At 42.5% G+C, this 21,080-nt stretch overlaps 1 protein-coding gene across 1 annotated transcript in view; it reads left to right on the top strand.

Annotated features, from left to right (window-relative positions):
* The first annotated feature begins 1,832 nt into the window (after positions 1-1,832).
* Positions 1,833-21,080, top strand: part of CLIC4 (chloride intracellular channel 4) — a 64,398-nt gene continuing 45,150 nt past the window's right edge. Inside the window, exon 1 of the mRNA XM_044770015.2 lies at positions 1,833-2,108. Within this exon, the coding sequence (XP_044625950.1) occupies positions 2,037-2,108 (72 nt within the window). The 5' untranslated portion in view covers positions 1,833-2,036. The remainder of the gene's footprint in view (positions 2,109-21,080) is intronic.

The raw sequence follows: 21,080 nt of genomic DNA, 5'->3' as shown, positions 1-21,080 counted from the left end.
AAACGGAATTTGATAAACCCTCAGGCACACCTCAGAAAACAGGACCGCCTTGAAACATTCCTTTGCCTCAGGGCCAGTCTGGGGCTTTCTCTGAGGTTCCATTGGATCATTTTAGGCTTGCATCTGCTCTGAACAGGTTCACCATTTTGGTTCCTTTTTAGGTAGGGTGGAGGGGGGAGCTGGAAGGGAACTTTGGTACAGTTTGTGACTCTGTGAAAAACTAACACTGAGTTCAGTTCAGAGTCCAGCCAGGCACTTCCGTTTATTTTTGGTTCAAGTCCCCATCTAGGCAGCAGCCTCCTGGCCTTTATTTCTTTTCAACAAACAAAGTGGTCACGAAGGGAGTGGATTATGACGCCATCCTAGCCTGCAGGGGTGAAGAGGAAGAATACAAGGCCCAATTACAGCCATCACTGACTGAGCAGGACCCTGGTAAGGCAAGGGCCAGTAATAGCGCCCCCTCCCCAGCTTCTAAATGATGGAACTAGGCTTAGGGGTTTTGGGACCTGGCAGGTTCAGAACTCAAAGCATGTGCTCCTAACCTCTGGGGTGCACTGCCTTTGTAACAGAGGCCCCACAAGAATATTTGAGCAACTTGCTATGTTCTGGGAGAGGCAGAAGCTGCAGGTTTTATTGTATTCTCATGCATGCTTTAAATTTGTTCAAACATTCGGATTAGTGCTATGCACTAAGGATGTGGGGACAAACCTCCAATTTTGGCCTTCTTGGGACTCACCATTCAACCTGACCTGGGAAGTGGGCAGGTGTAATGGTGTCAAGTGTTACGGAAAGTCAGTAGAGGGAACATGTATCTCTTTCCAGAGGAGGTGACATTTGCCCAGCCGTTCCACAGTGGCAAACCTGGACCAGGTGCTCACCAGGTGCCTGGCTCAGAGTATCACAGCTTCTGACCTTAGGGACTGAAAACCCAGCGCAGTTTTTCTGGTTCGATGACCATCTACATCAAAATTGTCCTGGTGCTCGTTACAATGTGAATTTCTCCCCTCCCCGAAGGACAATCAGAGAATTGGATGAAGCAGGTCCGGCTGTAGCACCCAGGTGTGATTCTGATGCGCACTCGTTCGCCAGGTGAACGGGGGAAAAATTGGTCCAGGCAGGAGGAACAGCACCGACAATGGCTTGGGAGTCCTCCGTAGCCTTCAAGCACTGGGGTTGCAGTTCAGAAACTGTTGGCTCTGGGAGGAGAGGGCTCCTGTCCATACAGTTTATCACCCGGAGCCTGGAACACAGCAGGGCCTCATAAATACTTGTTAATACGCTGGCTCCCCAAATAGAAGTGAGTAGAAAGTCAAAGGGAAAAACGAAAGATTCAGAGGAGGAAAAAAAAAAGGTGTTTCTAAGGGGATGAAAACTTTCCAAAAAGTTGTTCTGGAATAGGCAGCTCTGCCCAATAGAGGAATTGGGGAGGTGGCCGCTCCGGGAAAGGGCGATGAGTCCCGGGAGAGGGCACGAGGCGCCTTCCCGCCTCCCAGGCCGGCCGAAGGCATGAGGTCACCAGGCGCTCAGCCAGCGACAGCTGCGAGGACGCGCCCGCGCGGCGGCGGGAGGCGGTGTCAGGCTCTGGCCCCCGGGGAATTTCCCTCCCGCCCCCTCGGGAGGCGTGGCCCGGAGCCCCGCCCACCGCCCGCCGGAGCCCGAGCCTCCGGCCGCCCCGTGAAGGCCACGCCCCAGGCACGGGCACGCCCCCTGGGCCGCCCGAGCGGGCCTTCCTCCGCCCCCGCCCGAGGCCACGCCCCCTGGGCTCCGGCTGTCCTATTTGCTCGGGAGAGGCAGAGACGCCCCGCCCCCAGCAAAGCCCCGCCCCCGGGCCCCCGCCCCTGTCCCGCCCCACGGCTAGAAGCGGCGGGCGCTGCGGCCGCCTGGGAGTCGCGCGGGGCGTGGGTCGGCGCTGAGCATCCGCGGGGAGGCGAGCTCGACGCCGGGACGGTCCAGGGAGGCGCCGCGCGGCGGAACCCGCAGCCAGAGCAGCCCGCAGCAACCGCCGCCGCCGTCCGCGGAGCCCCGCCGAGCCGGCCATGGCGTTGTCGATGCCGCTGAACGGGCTGAAGGAGGAGGACAAAGAGCCCATCATCGAGCTCTTCGTCAAGGTGAGCGCTCGCCCGCCGCGCCCCGGCCCATTGTCCCGGCCCCCGCGCCTTCCCGCCCAGGGCGCGTCGAGGGAGCCGGGTGCACCGGGACCCCGGAAAGCCAGTCCCCGGGGCGGCGGGCGCGGGCGCCAGGCGGTCGTCCCCGTGCGGGTGGGACCAGGGCGGGCGGGTCTTGTCACCGCCCCCCACCCCCCGGCGCTCAGACCCCCGAGCCCACCCCTCCCGGAGCCCCAGCCTCGGGCCCGTCGGGAGACGGCGAACTCGACTTCTTGGAACGCCTTCTAGAAGAACGGTTTACCGTCCCCCCGCCCGCTGCTCTGAAACGGTAACTTTAATTTTCGATGCAATCTTAAGAAAAAGGTTGAGAAAAGAGCAGACATTCCTGGGCCTCCGGGAACGACGGAGTTTCCCAGCTCGGGCTTTCCTGCCTTCGTGTTCTCTCACCATCTGGGTTCTGGCTTCTCGGACTCCGAGGGTTTGCATGATGCAACGTCCTGGCTGCTCCTTGACGGGGCGGCCTCGGGACATGGTGCCTTTTTTTTTTTTTGACAGGAAAACGGGCGAGGGACAGAATTCGAAACTTGCCTGGGCTTTAACGAGGCTCTCTTTACTTTTTATATCCTGGCTCTGCCTTATTTGCTTACAAAAGCTACCCCTATCCCCTTCTCTTTTCCTTTGATGTTTTTTATTTTAGCAAAGGAGAGAGAGTGGAAGTTATGAACATCTGGATCCAGCTGCCTCCCTCAAAACTTCTTTAAAATCCTTGGGATTCTATTCGTCACTTGCTTAAGCAAGCTCGTTCAGAGCTAGGCTCTGAATTGGAAAGTTAACAGAAATCTAGAACGATTTTGTTCTGCTTCTGTTGAGTTTTTATTTTAAAGAAGGGAAGACATTGAAGGGTGTGTTTGAGAGATGGAGAAAAGAAACCATCTGCAAGTGATCGAAACATTGCCTGTTTGAGGAGTTTCTTTCAGTTATCAGTTTTGGAAGTGTTTCGGTCCAGGGAATAGAAACAGCAGACAACTACAGAACTCTCAGAATATCTTCTGAGAGTCCCAGCTACTCAGGGGGCAGATACCGTCCTTTAAGGTGCAGGCAAGGTAGGAGGGAACCTGAAGTAAGAGAAGGGAAGAGGAGTGGAAGGGAGAAGGGTGGGTCACAGATCATCTTCAAAAAATTTTATTGAGCTAGGAATAGGAAGGAATTTCCATAAATTCAAAAACACTGTATCTACTAAAAATCTAAAAAAGCATGATACTTAATGGTAAAACTTTAGAAGTAGCATTAAATGTAGAATGAGATAAGGATACTATTAGTAATGATTTCTTTTCAGCTTTATACTGGAGCTCCTAGCCTATACAACAAGACAAGAAAAGGAAATGAAGTATATAAACTAGAGAGGAAGAGCTCAATGCTTAATACCCTCTTCAGTTAGAAGGAGAGGGGTGTGGTGCATTCTTTCCCAAATTTGAGTCACTAGTGTACCCCTTCCCAGTTCTCCATATTTGTTTTGGATCCGTGTTTACTAAATACAATTTGCTTTTTTAAAAACGTAGTTTGGGGGCCAGCCCGGTGGCACAGCGGTTAAGTTTGCATGCTCTGCTTTGGCGGCCCAGGGTTCGCCGGTTCCGATCCTGGGTGCGGACATGGCGCCGCTTGGCAAGCCATGCTGTGGTAGGCGTCCCGCATAGAAAGTAGAGGAAGACGGGCAGGGATGTTAGCTCAGGGCCAGTCTTCCTCAGCAAAAAGAGGAGGATTGGCAGCACATGTTAGCTCAGGGCTAATCATCCTCACAAAAAACCAAACGTAGCTTAGCCCTAAGCAATAACACCAGTGCAGCTATCGGTTAGTTGTGGTGAAATATTTGTTATGTGCATAACTATTAAAATAAAAATGTTTGTACCACCTAAAAGCGTCCTGCTTACTACTAGTTGTAAGCCGTTCTCACGGGGCTTGGTGGCAGAGAACCAGGGTCAAGTCACACAGTTCTTTACTCACTGGCTGGGTTACCTTGGGCAAGTTGTTTTCCCTCTCTGAGACTTATTTTCCTCGTTTGTGAAATAAAAGGTGAAATGTTTTCTGCTGCCCCGTGATTCGGCATAGGCAAAACTTTGTACTGAGGTCATGAGAACAGTTGTTTGAAAGGGGAAAAAAGGGTCAGGTAAATTGTGGTAAAGAATATTCTTGATTTTTTCTCAAAAACCTATGGGTGGAAAATGCAAATGGGGGAAATTACCCTTTGTAAATATAGTTATTTTGAAAGTGGTGAGGGGGCAGAGGCCGCGGTTGTCCAGTGCGGTGTGTTAAACTGTTCATTTTCTGCCGGGAGGTGTCTGTTAGGAGCAGGAAACTATTCCGTACACGGAAAGCACCTGAGCGTGAAGGGGTGTCGAGCCCACCTGTTTAAGGAGCTTTAGCTTTCGGAGACATAGCCCAGGACCTTCCCCACTAGTCTGTCTGGACCTGCAGCTACATTTCCTTCCTTGGGGGTATTGTTTTCTGACTCCCCATCACCTGTATAAAGCACTTCTCCATTTTTGCTTGTTTACCACCTCTCAGAGGATAGGACGCCCTCTCAATAGTAAGAGGCTCGCGGAGACAGCCATTGTCAACCGTGGGGAGGCCTTCTTCCCCCATACCGGGGGACCTGATCCGTGTATATATTTTGATTCAGCGGCCCCAGTTGGGAACCACTGACAAGTAGGGTGAAGTTCACACCCTTTCGCAAGGGCATAAGGTCTCTTATCTGACTGCTCGCTGCCTGCGTTTCTAATCCAATTTGTCCACTTACTAATTGTGCGTCCCAAGACACGTTGCTTAAACCTCTCTGTGCCTCATCTGCACGGTTGGGATATTAACAGGCCAACCTCATGGGATTAAATGAATAATATATGTAGCATGTAATAAGCTTAGAACAGTGTGTAGTACCCAGTAAACAAATAAATGCTAGTTGTGTGTCATTTTGTATGTTCATGTTTATATGCAGATCCCCCTGCTAGATAGATAATAAGGTCCTTGAGGGTGAAGTCTGTGTATTGTTTTAAGTGCCTGGAACACAAGAGAGTAGCAAATGGTTGGAATTAGATTGTTTCCTTCTTGCTGAGCATTTTGCTGTCAATAGATGTGTCTGCCATGCTTTGCAGTTGGGAATTATTTAGATCCTGATGGTCTGAGTCTTAAACCTTGGTCCTTCGTTCAACTTTCCCTACCCTCCAGCCTCCAAAACCCCATGTAGTTTTATCTACTCACTTTTTTTTTTATTATAACCTCCCTCTGTTATTTAGTACTTCTAATCTTTTCATGTATCTACCTTATTTTCCACCAGTATTTCTTCTTGATTTTGTTTAGAATTTGGAAACTGAGATTGCTGTATTGGGTAAAAGTAAATATTAACTGTTGAACCACAAAATGAGAGAGGTTGAGAAGAGCCTGGATTTTTGGAGTTTTCTTTTGCTAGGATAAACCCAGCTCTTATGACGCTGCTGCCTTCTCCACCCCCCCATTAGGACCTTTGGGATGAGGACGTGGTATTTCTGATCTCGGGTTTTAGGAAGAGTCTCTTTGCAGAGTTTAGTTTTATTGGCCAGAATTTAAAGTGGTTGGTGTGCCATTTTGAATTGGGATGATCGCTGTTGGCAATAGCCACTGAGCTGCTGGGGATAGGGGTGGTGGTTGTGAAAAATTAATCTGGTGCGGGGTGGCTCAGCACATAAGCATAACTGTTTCTTTTGAGATACTTGGCAGGGTTTCTCATGTGCCCTGGAGCCAGACTGCGTGGCTTGGATTTGGCTTCTAATAGTGTGTCAGGCAAGTTTCTTAAGTTCTCAGTACCTCAGTTTCCTGACCTCTAATATCAGGATAATAATAATAACAATTTTATAGGGCTACTGAGGGGATTAACTGGTAATCTCTGGGTATTAATTAGGGTAGCCTAAGCTGCCATGATAAATAATATGCCCCAAACAATGGTTCACATAAGCTGGAAGTTTATTTCCTTCCTCCCCAGCAGTCCATGGCGGCTGTTCTGCATGTCGAGGTGGCTTTCCTCCTGAGAGTCATTAATGGACCAAGGCTCTTTCCAGCTTGTTTTTCCACCAACCCCTAGAACTTTGTCCTCCTCTGAGTAGTCAGAGCTGGTGGCTGAGAAGTCCTGGTTGCAGCCAGTGGGAGGTGGAGAATATGGAGGAGGCGCTTCTCTCTTAAGGGCCCCAGCCTGGAAGTCCTACCTGTCTTCCTTTCATATGCCACTGGGGGGAACTTAATCACGTGGCTTCCTCTAACTGCAAGGAATGCTGGGAGATGTGATCTGGCTATGTACCGCTCTATGCAAAGCATTAGGAACAGTGCTTGGCACACAGCCAATGCCTGTTTTTGTTGTTGATGATGCTGTATTATTCTTAAATGTGGGCTTCATTAATAGGATTCAAGGGGCTCTGTAAATTCTTGAAATTACTTAAATATTCTATGTGAGTCCTTTTTTTCTGGGAATTCCTAACTGAAGGGTTAAGAACCATTGTTCTAAAAGAGTAAAGGGTGACTTCTGATTGTAAAGCATAATTCTTATTAGCAAGGTGTAGAAGAAAGGTTTGGGCTAGATGGTCGTTAAAGTCACTTGCATCTGATTATCTGTGACTTAAAGTGTTTCCTGGCTTGATCTAAGTGCCTAATGCTGAGTTAGGTGCTGTGGGAGATAGAAGAAATATTAATAAACGTTTTCTGCCTTTACGTTTATAAGTTTTATTGGAAAGAAAACAATCCAAGGTGGTGCATGCTTAAGGAGTCAAGTGTGGTTTACATCAGATTGGGCTAGAAGATATGGGGAAAGTTGGAAGTAGGCTTAAACTTGACCCTGAAGAAGTGGAAGGAACAGGTGGATTGGAAATAGCCAAGACAGGGAATGTTAGTTTTGACATCATTTGTCAGCTCCTTATGCAGGAAACAATAGATAGATGGAGACTTTTGAAAGAAGAAGGAACTAGGAATGATTCCATTCCATAGTGCCAGGGAGGCAAATTCTTTAAAAGTTGAGGATGAAACTTTTGAAACCTAATATAGGTTTTTGCTAATACTATATACAATTTTCCTAGCCTTGTTGGTTCTCCCAACACTTTCCTATTTTTTGGATTGCTGTCTATTCAACAACAAATGCCCAGTGGCATTTGGCAAGGTGCAAATGGATCCTACAAATGGAGCCTGCTATCCTTAGTGGCAAACTCAGCTGTTTTGCCAGTATAAAGAGGGAGTTCCTTATGTTTTGTTTCAAGGGCAGGCTTTAAGCTCTTTTTCTTTTTTAAAGATTGGCACCTGAGCTAACACATCTGTTGCCACTCTTTTTTTTTCTTCTTCTTCTTCTCCCCAGAGCCCCGCAGTACATAGTTGTATATTCTAGTTGTGGGTCCTTCTAGTTGTGCTGTGTCGGATGCCGCCTCAGCATGGCCTGACCAGTGGTGCCATGTCTATGCCCAGGATTGGAACCGGAGAAACCCTGGGCCGCCAAAGTGGAGCACGAGAACTTAATCACTCGGCCACGGGGCTGGCCCCCCTCAACCTCTTTTTAAAAGACCAGAAAACAAAAAAACCCCACAGACAAATGAAATAAGTTTCTATAGGAAATGATGCTGAGAACTTCATTTTAATAATTGAACAAAAGCTAACTCAACATCAAGCTGATGTTACCTTGGATGTAATGGGTTTGCCATTCGTTTGAGATTTCCAGAGGGGGAAATTCAGGAGATAGAAATGAATGTAAAAATGTGAAGTTCCTGGGAACTCGGTTCTTGCTGTGTTTTGTCTGAGCTGTTGCTGAAGACCTAACAATGCTATTCTCGGCAAAGACCAAGGTGATCATTTTGGTTAAATGTAAAATTCTGAGAGGAAAGGACCTCAAATGGGGAAGAAACAGGAGAGTTCTGAGCGAAGGCAACTGAATGCTTGAGAAGCCAACACCCTGTGAACAATGGTAGGAAAGAGGCAGTGCGGAGGACCTGGCTGTCTCACAGTGTGGAAGGATGCTTACAGAGGTGCCTAGAAGCCAGTCACAGGAGGATGAGCAAGACTTTCCCACGTCCTGCTTCCTTAGTGCTGTGGAGCTTCTGTGTTCTGGTGTCTCCTCGGTAGGGAATTAGTGAGTCCATAAAAGGGAAATGTGTCAGGCAGGATGGGAAGGTGATTAAGGCCTGGATTAAGATTTTGATCCACTAAGGGAGTAAGTTAGGATGGGTTTGCCCGTTGGAGAGTCTCTTGTATGGAAAGGGAGTTTCTAAAGGAAAAATAACATTTAGGTCATGACTACCCACCATCCAAGTATGATTTAACAGACATCTAAGTTTAGTTCAGGGCATCGGTTTGTGAATTCTCTTGGAACTTTTGCTCCTGTTGTCTTTTTTGAGACTTGGCTCTTATCCCGCAACGCTCAGTACCAAGTACTGGTACAGGGAATAGCAATTAGCCTTATTTGGTTTCTATTTTCCTTTATTTAAAATATAAAACCAGGAGACTCTATTATTCTAAATTTATGAAACTAACTTAATGTAGATAAATAAGACTTTATTTCAAAGTTATGCCAACGATGGACAAGGAGTGTCTTAAATTTTAGCATTAATATGTTGAAGAAGCAACACTATGTGAACCGGGGCCAGGTATCGACTGTGGAGTTCATCATGCATATATTTGTTTCATAGGTTTTTTTTTTTCTTTCTTGAAGCTGAAATCCAGTGTGGCTCTAAGCAAGCAGTATAGCAGGTTTCTTTGCTTATAAAATTATTACTTCCAACTTTACATGTGAAATAATTCATTCTTATGAAAAGGATTTAGTTTTTGTTATAATAGTTGTAAAAATGTCAATCATCTGTAATAATTTAAGTATTGAATTGTACCAGCGTGCAGCATAGCTATTTATTTGTATGTGTGAGAGAAGAAAAGAAGAGAACTGAACAAACGTTGGAAAATACGAAACTGAACAACTAGATGAAAGCTGAAGTAATTAAGAGCTTTTAAGGATATGTGAGTTGCAGGCACGTCTTCTCGAATAGCCGGCGCCTTTATTTTGGAGGTGGAGAGAAGGTGGTGGTTACTAGAGTGAAAGTTCATTAGAAACTAAAGACAACCAGATTAGGCTGTGTGCTACTTAGCAAAATGGCAGCGTGGCAGCCTTGAGACCAGACTACGTAGACTAATTGAGAAAAAAGGTGATTAGACTTAAGAAATGACATTTTGGCCTTGAACATACGTGTGCCCAAGACTGAACTGAAAATTCTCCAGAGACGTAAACTTATGAAGAGTGTGAAGTTTTATATTACTTGATGTTCTGGGTTACAGCATATTTTAGTTAATACAGGAGTCTAAATTTTGATTTAAAAATGTTTAGGATAGTGGATTCTTCATCAAATCATGTAAAAACTATAGCTAGTCATCAATAACATAGACTTTATTTACACTTTGTCGTTGTCAGCAGGACCCCGATTGCAAACATACTTTCAAAAAAAATGACTTAGCATAAGTATTATCTAACCTTAGTCTGTTTTAGTTTAAATATTGGCCCTAAGTTTGAAAAGGAATGTCATTTCCTTTCTGCTTCCTAGTATATTCATTTGTATGTATTATACTCTTTTAAAAATATGTCCTTTTCCAATTATAAAAGCTGTATGTGTTTACTGTAGACAACTTAGAAAACACAGAAAAGCACAAATGAAATCAAAATTACTCACAACCCGTCCTTCTAGAAATGGCTGCTGTTGGTATTTTGTTATATGTTCTAGTCTTTTTCATAAACTTGCATGAATTATTGATGAGAGTGTATGTATAATGTTGTAGTGTTCTTCATGACAGCAGAACACTTGAATGAATGGAAAATGAAGCCCAGTTGAATGTGTAACATGTGGTAAGTGAGTTGGTTTAAAGAAAATTTACTGTATTTAGATTTTATCAAAGAAACTCAGATTGTATCTGGATTTATCTTACTAATGGCACTAAAAGAGCATTTACCCTGTTTGATCTTTCTGGAAGAAAGCAAGCTTTTATGTTGTGAAATCTGCTAACACCTTGAATTGCTCAAAGTATGGATATTGACTAAATGATTTGAAGGAAGCCCCTTGCTTTGTGCTCTTTTGGAGAAACTGTTTCTGAAAATCCAAATTATTTTTTAGCATTGATTTTCCCATTCCCTATCTGTGCGATAGGTAAGGTATGCCCATTTTATAGTTGGACGATATATAAGATGCAATCTTTGCCTAGGCGCACCCGAGCACAGTACAGGGATCATAACAGAAGCAAACGCTCTTTGAATAGTTTCCATGCACGAAGTGCTGGGGAGATAAAGGAGTAAGAACAGGTGCCTTGTCTTCAAGGAGCTCACAGTACAGCCTAACAGACTGTCAGACGGTAGGTAAATGAGTCATGGTGTGTGCTGGCTTTTTCTTATATAATACAATGACTTTTTGTTTCATGTGCTTTTTAACATTCAGTTGAATTAAGACCTTAAGAAATGGTTTATGTAGCAACGTAAATGAGATTATTGACTCGGAGATGAGTGAGGTGTTAGGTTGTGTGCTAACGGATGAAGGGTGGGGAGTATCACTGAATCTACGAAGTGTGCTGTAGCGTCAGTTGTGTAAAGAAACTTTTTTCCCTCGGCGATTAGTTGTGTGTTATATTCTGTAGTTTTAATCTACCTAAAATAAAACCAATACTTTTTGTCTCAAACCGTAAATGGATCCGACTGTCTCTAGTTTATTAAGTTGGACGCAAACTCCTTGATCTGGGTTTTGGAGTCTCAGGTCGTGATCCCAATTTGAGTTCCCGTCTTATCCCTCCCTCCAGCTGCAGATTGACGTCCTGTTCTAGCTAGATTGGTCCTGAACCTCCCGTACTTCTCTGCCTTCCTGAAGGATTTTTGCTGGTGTTTCCTTCATTTGAAATATCTTTGGCTTCTCCAGCCTCTCCCCCCACCTCCGACTTCTGCCTGCTGGAGCAGTGTTTGTTCTTCTCTCATGGAATCATTTAACAATATCGAGGCACTGTCTAGTGGCTTGGCTGCGTCAGTGAACGTTATGGTGTTCGTATGCAGTTGGGGGAGGCAAACAATAAATGTATGTCTGCTAGTGAAAAGTGCTGTGAAGAAAAATGAAGTAGGGTAAGGAGTATGGAGAGTGATAGGGGATGCTGCCTCTGTTTAACAGGACATGCTGGTGGCCTTGTGGAGGGCGGCCTGTAGGGAGGCAAGAGCAGAAGCAGGGAGACTAATTAGGAGGCTGTTTGGTAATTCAGGCGAGAGATGATGGTGGCTTGGACATGAGAACTAGTCTGATTCTGGATGTATTTCTAAGATGGAGATGGCAGGATTTCCTGCTGAGTGGGTGTGGAATGTGAGAGAAAGAGGAGTCAAAGATGATTCCGAGCGTTTTGTTCTAAACAACTGGAATGATGGAGTTGCCGTTAACTGAGATGGGGGAGGCTGTGGGAGGAGCTAGTTCTGGTGGGGAGGAGATCAGAAGTTTAGTTTCGACATGTTAATTTGAATATGTTAAGACCTCCTGGAACCTATGTCTAGTGGGAGAGGTTTATGTTAAAGAAATACACAAATAAAGACAGTAAGTGATAACGTTAAGGACAAGAACAAGGTGCCTTGAGAAAGAATGGCTGGAAAGCCAATTTAGATGGAAGCTCAGTGGGGGCTTCTCTGAGAAATGACTTGTAGGATGAATAGTAATTAGGAGAAGAATGAGGGGAAGAGCATTCCAAGCTAGAGGAATGGGCGTATCTAAAGGCTGGAAATAGTCAACAAATCGAGAGTGTGACTGGAATAGAGAGAGCAAAAGTGAGATGTAGGTGAGAACAGATAGGCTCCATCATGGAGGTCCTTGTATGTCATGTGAATTTTATCCTTAGTGAGAAGAGCAGTTCTCAAAGGGGTTGAAGCAAGGATGTGTCAGGATTCGATTTGCATTTTAAGATGAGTAGTCTGGCCACTCTGTGGAAAATGAATTGAAGAGAAGCAAGAGTGGAAACAAGGAAAACTATTTGAAGGCCATTGCAGTCAAGGAATATGATGGTGGCTTGGATTAGGGTGGTGATGGAGAGAAGAGAATGGATTTGAATTAAGTTTTGGAAGTGGAGTCAATAGAAGATATTGAAGGAGGAGTTGCGTGAGAAAGAGAAGTGTAAGAAGTGACTTGAATGTCTAATTAGAATCACTGGTTGATAGAGATGCCCTTTACTGAGATGGAGGAGAGGCAAATGCTGTTCAGTTTTGACTTGAGTTTGAGATGACTGAGATGGCAAGTGGAGATGTCTACTAGAAAGTTGGATATTCACATCTGATGCTCAGAAAGAAGTCCAGCAGATCAGAAAATCTGGGACTTGATCTGTCTATTTATGTGGTATTTAAACTGTGTGAGATCATTCTGTGGATGAGTGAAGAGTAAAGAAGATGCCCAGGGCCATGTTCTGAGGAATTCTCATCACATAGTGGGTACGTAACACAGAAGACGGTGGAAAAGGAGAACAAGGAGGAGTTGCAATAGAGCTTTAATGAGAAGAGGAAAACCATGAGAGCTAGGTACCAAAGAAGCTAGGAGAGGGATTTTTATTTATTTTTTTTGCTGGGAAAGATTTGCCCTGAGCTAACATCTGTTGCCAATCTTCCTCTTTTTTTTTTTTTCTCCCCAAAGCCCCAGTACATAGTGTATATTTTAGTTATGAGTCCTAGTTTTTCTATGTGAGCCACTGCCACAGCGTGGCTACTGACAGATGAGTGATGTGGTTCTGTCCCTGGGAACTGAACCCTGGCTGCTAAAGCGGAACGCGCTGAACTGTAACTGCTAGGCCACCAAGGCTGGCTCTTGGGGAGGTTTTTAAGGAAGGAGTGACCAGTTGTGTCAAGTAAGATGAGGATCTATTTGGTTTATCAGCCTGGGAGTCGTTGGTAACCTTCCTAGTAGCGGCTTTGGTGGGGTGGTGATGGGGAAGCCATAACCGAGTGGGTGGAGGAGTGAATAGGAAGTCGGAGAGTGGAGTCAGTGTGCAGAGCCAGCTCGATGGCTGTGCAGAAGTGACGGGTTGGTAGCTGGAAAGGGGTGCATGTTAAGGGAAGGCATTTTTAAGAAGTATGAGCCTTCAGAGCTATAATGTAGGAAGGAGCACTACACCATCATCTTAGAAAGGAAAATATTTCCCCTGAGACTCATAATTCACTGACTGGCAGGCCTTTTTCACTGCTAGGAAGATTTGGTTTGTCTATCTGTAGAATGGATGTGGGGGCCAGCCTGGTGGCGTAATGGTTAAGTTTGCTTCAGATCCCCAGGGGCGGACCTATGCACTGCTCATCAAGCCGTGCTGTGGCGACATCCCACATGCAAAATACAGCAAGATCAGCACAGATGTTAGCTCAGCAACAATCTTCCTCACCGAAAAAAAAAAAACCAGAAAAGAAAAAAGAATGGACGCTTACTCCCACTAACTTATTTTTCTGTTTCATTTCCCAAATGCATAAGAGAAGAAATATAAAGAAGAATATTTCATATTTAATTGAACTAATGTAAACATTTATGGGGCATTTTCTTTCTTTCTTTTTTTTTTTTTTGGTACCTGAGCTAACAATTGTTGCCAATCTTTTTTTTTTCTTTTCCTGCTTTTTCTCCCCAAATCCCCCTAGTACATAGTTGTATGTTTTAGTTGTGGGTCCTTCTAGTTGTGGCATTTGGGATGCTGCCTCAGCATGGCCTGATGAGCAGTGCCATGTCTGCTCCCAGGATCTGAACCGGCAAAACCCTGGGCCACCGAAGTAGAACGTGCGATCTTAACCACTCAGCCACGGGGCTGGCTTATGGGGCATTTTCTACGTGCCAGGCACTGTGTTAATGGCATTAGTTGTGTGAACTCATTTCTTCTTCAATAAAAGTTCGGTGAAGGAATATACAGGAGTTTTTTTTTTCCTTGCACAGGGTTGATTCCACTGGAAGCTGGTGTGAAAAGAAGAAATAAAAGATCATATGATTGGGGAAAAGCAAATGCCTGTTAAATTCATGTCAATCTTTGTATAAGAAACCAGAGAAATAGGCTGAGAGGATGATGCAAATCTTTGGGCTCAGTTCATATTTGCTGTTTTGATTTAGTGCCTCAGAATGACCCTTATGTTAGATAGAAATGAACAGATTTACTTTCTCTTCCTTGCTAAATCAGGAAGATTGGAGGGACGGTCTATGACTGTTCTGGCCCTGAGGCTGTGGTTTGACAGCCGCTGAGATGAAGAGTTGCAGTCGTTGTCCTGATGTCTCGGCAGGGCCCCCTGTGCTGGATTCTGGTGTTGTCTTGGTATTGCTTGTAAAAGTTCTCTCTTGTAATATTTGAGATCAGAGATCCCAAAGTCAGAGCCAGAGGATGATTGTTGACTTGAAATATCATTCGTATTCCCTGTGTGGGCACTGAAATAGTCTATTTCAGAGTTGAAGATTGTTGGAATTAATATTTCAAGTAGGCAATTAAGTTATCATTTGGAAGACTGGATCTTTGTGTTACGTGGTTGTGGCAGTGTGGTTGAGAGTGTGAACTCTGAAGCCGTGTATACTGTGTTTCAGTTTTCAGTCCTGGTTCTACCTTTTACCAGCTGCCTTAGTGTCCCCAGTGGGGTAATAGTATCTACATCTTGGGCTTTTGTAAACAGTAAAAGAGTTACTGTAAGAAAAAAAGCACTTCGACAGGTAGACACGTCAGACACTAGTAGGCTGGGTTTACTTATTCTTCTTCCATAGGTCTTCGGGAATGCCGAGTTAAGATTGCATTGACCCATGGTTAGTTTATATATTCAGTAAATGTGGTTTCAGTCTCCAAGATGTTCCTTAGAGGAGCATGTGCCAGGCTGCCACTACAAATAGGCGGAGGACTTCCCATTCTTTATCAGAAGATCAGGTTTAGTACAAAAAAGTCTAAGATTAGACTGGAATTTATTCCTGAATTAACTTCAGTGAACCATGATCCTGTTGACGCTTATTAGGTAAGTGAAGGACAGTGAGACTGGACTCTGCCATCTGAGACCACCTGCCTCAGCGGCTTTTTCTGGACTCGCAGCCAAAGCTGAGAGTCCATTATTAGTAAGAGTGGTTTTCTATTCTTTGTGTCTTTTTTTTTCTTAGAGCACAAAAGAAGTAAAGAGGAATAATCTAGATGTAGGATCTCGTGGTTCTACAGAAGTACTTTTGACTTAGGGATTTTGGCTTATGCATATTTCGCTTAGCACCCTGGGTGACTGCATTTCACTATTCTTTGATTTTTACGCTATCACTTAGAAAGTTGAACTGGTCGTATATTAGCTGGCATTTATCTAATGCTTGCTTTCGGGGAAATGCAGACATGTTTAGGAGAGATTAAGTTCTTTCTATTTAATTGGTAGTAGAAGAAATGGAGCTACTGTAGGTTTATAGGTGTTATGCTTAGTAATTGTTAAGGAGTAAGCGGTGGAAAGAGTTGAAGTCTCCTAATTCCTAATTTATTTCTAGAGCCTAAGATTGTTGTTTTTTGAAAAAAAGTTTTCACCTTATCCCGTAATGGGATGATGGCAGAACTTTAGCTTGGCTGTAATTGATAGACGATGTAAGGATCATAAAGTGACTTTAAGATCCTTCATTTTGTAATAATGTTATAAGCTTCTTGAGACTCAATTTTTTCCTATGTAAGCTAGAGTACACTGGTGCATCAAAATGAACAGTAGGTGTTTGTTTTCCTGTTCAAGTTAGAACAGTAGTCATGAGATAATAGATGGCGTGCAGTACTTACTGTGGTCGAGGCGCGGTGCGCCAAGCCCTCTGCATACGTTAGCTCGTGTAATCCTCGTATAAACTCTGAAATCGGTCTCATCAATACTGTTTTACATATGAGGTTTAGAGAGGCTGCTGCTTGTGTGTGGTCGCAGGACCACTCAGTGGAAGAACTCAGATTTGTACCGAGGTCTCTGCCTGACTCTTAACCGCCAAGAGCTTTTTTCTTTGTTTATATTCTTTTCCTCTATTTGAAACTTGAATTTTTACCTACCAGAGTTTCGTTTTCACTATTTGTTGTTTTCAGTCACCCTGAAAAACAAAAAAAAAATTCTGAGCGTCTTTAAGGATGATTCTAGAACGTACTAACGACCAGTGAGCCCAGATGGTTCGTTGTCTGAGGTGGTTGCTTTCAGTTCTCTTGGTTAAATTTGAAAGGAAACTGTAAAATTTCCATTACCTCACCTCTGTGCATTTTGGGGGCCTGGTTAATTAGTATTTTGTAAAATACTTGAAAGGATTTATTTGTAAACTTGTTAAGGAACTTGACTGGAACATCACATATTTGATTTTAGGATTGTTTTCCAGTTAAGAAGCGTCAGAGCAGCCCAAGTTTAACAAAAATCACACACTGAATTGTTAATATTTTTCTCTGTGTTCTTTTTTCCTTTTTTTTTTTTTTTTAACTTCTCCCTTCAGAGGAGCCTACACTAATCTTTGCATTGTTGATAGAAAAAAAGCAAGGAAGTTTCTTTTTGTGGAGAGAGGAAATGGCTGTTAGTTCAGGACTTTATCCATATTAGGTAGAAACTAAATATAGACGTGTGATCCAGGAGTGAAGTCACATATAAACTTTCTTAGCAGAGCTGAGGGATCAGCCAGTGCTTTTTGATCTGGGTTGTTTTTTGTTTCATTTTGTTTTTTTAAATTTCTTTTTAACTTTTGGCTCACTTAAAAGGTTACCAAACTGATTAGTCCTATGATCTGCCTTCCTTTGTCCCTTAAAAAAAACAAACACCAGCAAACCATTAACAAGAAATCTTTCTTTAAAACAAGCAGAAGTAAAAATGACTCTGCTTTATGTATAAAGAATAGTTGCGTTTGCATCTCTTTGAGGGAAGGTTGTAAATATGTTAGTTTCTTCAGGTTCTTGACCCTGTTGTTATTTTCCTATCACCGATTTTTTTTTTAAGTTGGTTTTATCCGTAAGTCTTTTTTTCACACGTTTTTACTGTGAGGCTAGACTCGTGTTGGTCTTGTGTAAGAAACATCTGTTTTTATTTCGTATTTTCTTGGTTTATTTGTTTTTTAACTATTAAATCAGGTCTCAGTGTGGCCAAGTGGTAAGAGGATTCTTCTGATTGGGTGCTTATAGATGTTGTAGTGGAACAGACTGGAGGAGTAAATCTCCTGTTTCTGGCCAAAGCACATGTTGTTCTCGAATAAGGACTTTTAAAAGCTCCCCAAAAGCCTTCTTACTGACAATAACTGTTTTCAGCTTTTGTGCTCCTTTTCTGAGCCCTTTGCAAGCCTGCCAGGACATTCAGGCACTTTTGAATGTGCTGTGCTTCTGAAGAGAATAATACACCTTTATGGCATATCTTCTTAGAAATATTTTGGAATACAACTAACTCTGTAAAAAGTTTAGCTTAACATGTCGTTTCAAGGGTTTCAGTTCATGAAACCAAATGCCCTCGAAGGTTGAGTGCAGACGTCTTCTGCATCCGTCTCTGACCTCGCTGCTGCTCCCTCACAGAGGTCACCCTCCCACTGGAGCATTTGGTTCATTTGCATATTCTGCCGCTCATTGGAATCACTTTCCATCATACCTTTGTTCCAGGCTGCGGTGTGAATTCCAGATCAGGCATCAGGGACTGTTTTCTTCATCTTTTATATCTCCCACCTAACACAAATCCTGTTTTATGGAAGACAGCTCATTAAATCAGTAAATATGGTGTTGTATTCTATATTACCTCATAGTAAAATGCTGAAGATAAAAATAGTATTCAATTACGGAACTTGAGACATGTAATTTGGGTTTTATGACTAGCTGCTCACTAGATAGATAGCCATTGATCTCAACTTAATAACAGATGGTTTTAGAAGTCTAGAATCTTCAAATTCTATAACTGGAAGACCAGGTTTGAGTTGTTCTCATTTGTAAAGTGGGTGTTTCTCAGGAGGGGGTGTCCAGTCTAGTCCAGATTTATTTTCTGTACCAAAGTAGTCTTTGTGTTGGGTGTTGAGGCACAGACAGAAAGCTGAGACCTGAGATTTCAAAATCAGATCCAGATAACTAGATTCTCATAATTAGAAGCAGTTTATTAGAAAACAAATATAAATGGAGCCAATAAAAATTCTCAGTGTTGATGGAGGCAGTTTGCCACAGAAATGAAAAATATTTCAAGTGAATTCTTTGACCAGAAAGAATATATTGTGTTTCCTGAAAAATAAAGGGAAGATTTTGTTTGTTGTGTCTAAAATAAAACAGATACAGAACTATTCTAAGTTAGAATTTTCCTTTATCATATTTAAGGCATCTGTGCCTTGAAATGGTAAGTAAAAAATTTCAACAATAAACATGCTCTCTTGTTCTATTTAGATATTTGCAATTTGTTTTAGGTGAGCCAAGAAGATAGACAAGAATTCTTGGGGCCGGCCCTGTGGCCGAGTGGGTAAGTTTGCACGCTCTGCTTCGGCGGCGCAGGGTTTCGCTGGTTCGAATCCTGGGTGCAGGCATGGCTCCACTCATCAAGCCATGCTGAGGCGGCGTCCCACATGCCACAATTAGAAGGACCCACAACTAAAAATACACAACTATGTACCAGGAGGCTTTGGGGAGAAAAAAGAAAAATAAAATCTTTAAAAAAAAAAAAAAGTAGACAAGAATTCTGAATGTTAACTTTCCACAGATGCAATCCATTGTTGAGTATATAGTTTTAAAATAAACTTATTTTGTAATATACTTTAATGAAAATTTTAAACATCAATAATCCAAAATGAAACACCAGAGACAGATTCACTCATTCATATGTTTATGGAGTGCTGATATTTTATATTAAAATATTCTGTAGTATTTTTGATTGCAGTTTTTCATTGATCATTGTCATCATTAAGCCACTTTTCTTAGTCATTTAGAGGTCCAAAATTTAGCTATTAAACAATGCTGTGATGTATATCTTTATAGCTAATGTTTTGTGTGTAACCGTATCATGTAATTCTGCTTTTAAGGTTCCTCACATATCTCATTTGTCCTCTGAATTCCTTATTTTCCTTTTGTTTACCTAAAGTGTAATCTCTTAAAAAAGAACTTTCTGGAGAATTTAGATTTTTTACAAAGGAGAAAATTGGATTTGTGACTCTACTGCTGAAGTCTTGATAGAATTTCTAGTTAAAATTGGTCTGGGAGCTTGATAAAGAGAAACAGCTCTCACCCACTGAAGTTAGGTAGCTGCCATAAGTCCAGATGGGGAGGAAGAGTATTTTTTGCACATTTAATTGCTTTGTTCTCTCCCAGGACTCTTTACGACACGTGTATTTCGACACGTGTATCTTTAAACTGCCCTTAGGGAAAGTGCTGGAGTTTGACTTATGTAAGAATTTCACCCATCCCCCTGATGTATTTATCTTCAGCTGATAAACAAGGGGATACTGCCAGTTAGTGAATTTATCTTTGGTTAGAAGATGTTAAAAGAATGAGCCCTAGATAATGAAAAAGTTTGAGGTACATATTTTAGATATGACCAAAGTGAGAATAACTAATTGTAAAGGCACATGTTTATTTTTTTAATAATATAGTCATGCCTTAATATAATAAATACAAATTAGTTCTCTATATTCCTGAAATTAACTCATTTATTTAAATGTCAAACATTCAAATTCTACATAGTTTTATCTGAAAATCTCTTGATTTCACTTCCATTCTTTAAAGATATTTTTGCTGGATGTAAGATTTTAGAGCCGGGGCCCGCCCTGTGGCTGAGTGGTTAAGTTCTTGTGCTCTGCTTCGGCAGCCCAGGGTTTCACTGGTTCGAATCCTGGGTGCGGACATGGCACCCCTCATCAAGCCATGCTGAGGTGGCATCCCACATGCCACAACTAGAAGGACCCACAACTAAAAATACATGACTATGTACCGGGGGGCTTTGGAGAGAAAAAGGAGAAATAAAATCTTTAAAAAAAAGGAATAGAAATGATACTGTTAAAAAAAAAAGATTTTAGAGCGATTTTTGTTGTTTTTATTTCAGCACTTTAAAAATGTTGTTCCGTGTTTTCTGGCCTCCCTTATTTCTGTTGAGAATTCAACTGTCATTGAAATTGTTATTCCTCTGTATGCAGTGTGTTTGGCTTTTTTCCTAACTACTTTAAAAATTTTCTCCTTTGCTTTTTTTTTTTTTTTTTTGCTGGGGAAGATTCGTCCTGAGATAGCGTCTGTGCCAGTCTTGCTCTACTTTGTATGTGCGTCACCTCCACAGCATGGCTGACAAGTGGTATAGGCCTGCACCCAGGATCTGAATCTGTGGACTCCGGACTGCTGAAGTGGAGTGTGTCAAACTTAACCACTATGCCACAGGGCTGGCCCCTTTTCTTTGCCTTTTAACATTTTAATTATGATATACATAGGTGTGACTTTCTTTTTATTAATCCTGCTTGATGTTCATGAGACTTCTTGAATCTGTAAATTTGTCTTTATTTGGGAAAAGTTTGGCCATTATTTCTCGAAAATTTTTTTGCCTCATTGTATTTTTCCTCTCCTTCTGAGACTCTAATTAAAAATATAGACCTTTTCCTATTTTCCCATAAGTCTTTGAGGCTCTGTTGATTTTTTTCACTTATTTGTTTTTTTCTATTCTTTAGATTGAGTAATTTTTGGATCTGTCTTCACATTCATAGACTCTTTTCTCACTTTTCTTTATTCTACTGTTAAGCCCTTCTAGTGATTTTTAAAACATTTTCAGATATTGTATTTTTTAATTCTAGAATTTACATTTTGGGTTTTTTTGGTGATCTCTCTCTCTCTCTACTTAGGTGTCCTAGCTTCCTTTATTGTGAGCATATTTTCCTTTATGTCCTTGAGCATAGTTAGAATGACTATTTTAAAGTCTTTGTAGCAATTTGTAGCATGTGGGTCATTTTGGGGTGTGTCTCCTTGATCATTTTTTCTCTTGAGAGTGGGTGACGTTTTCCTTTTTCTTCTTATGGGGAATAATTTTGGATTGTATTT

The sequence above is a fragment of the Equus asinus genome, chromosome 5 (genome assembly GCF_041296235.1).
Source record: "Equus asinus isolate D_3611 breed Donkey chromosome 5, EquAss-T2T_v2, whole genome shotgun sequence".
Lineage (NCBI taxonomy): Eukaryota > Metazoa > Chordata > Mammalia > Perissodactyla > Equidae > Equus > Equus asinus.
The sequence above is the reverse complement of the archived record's forward strand: the minus strand, read 5'-3'. Positions and strand labels throughout refer to the sequence as shown.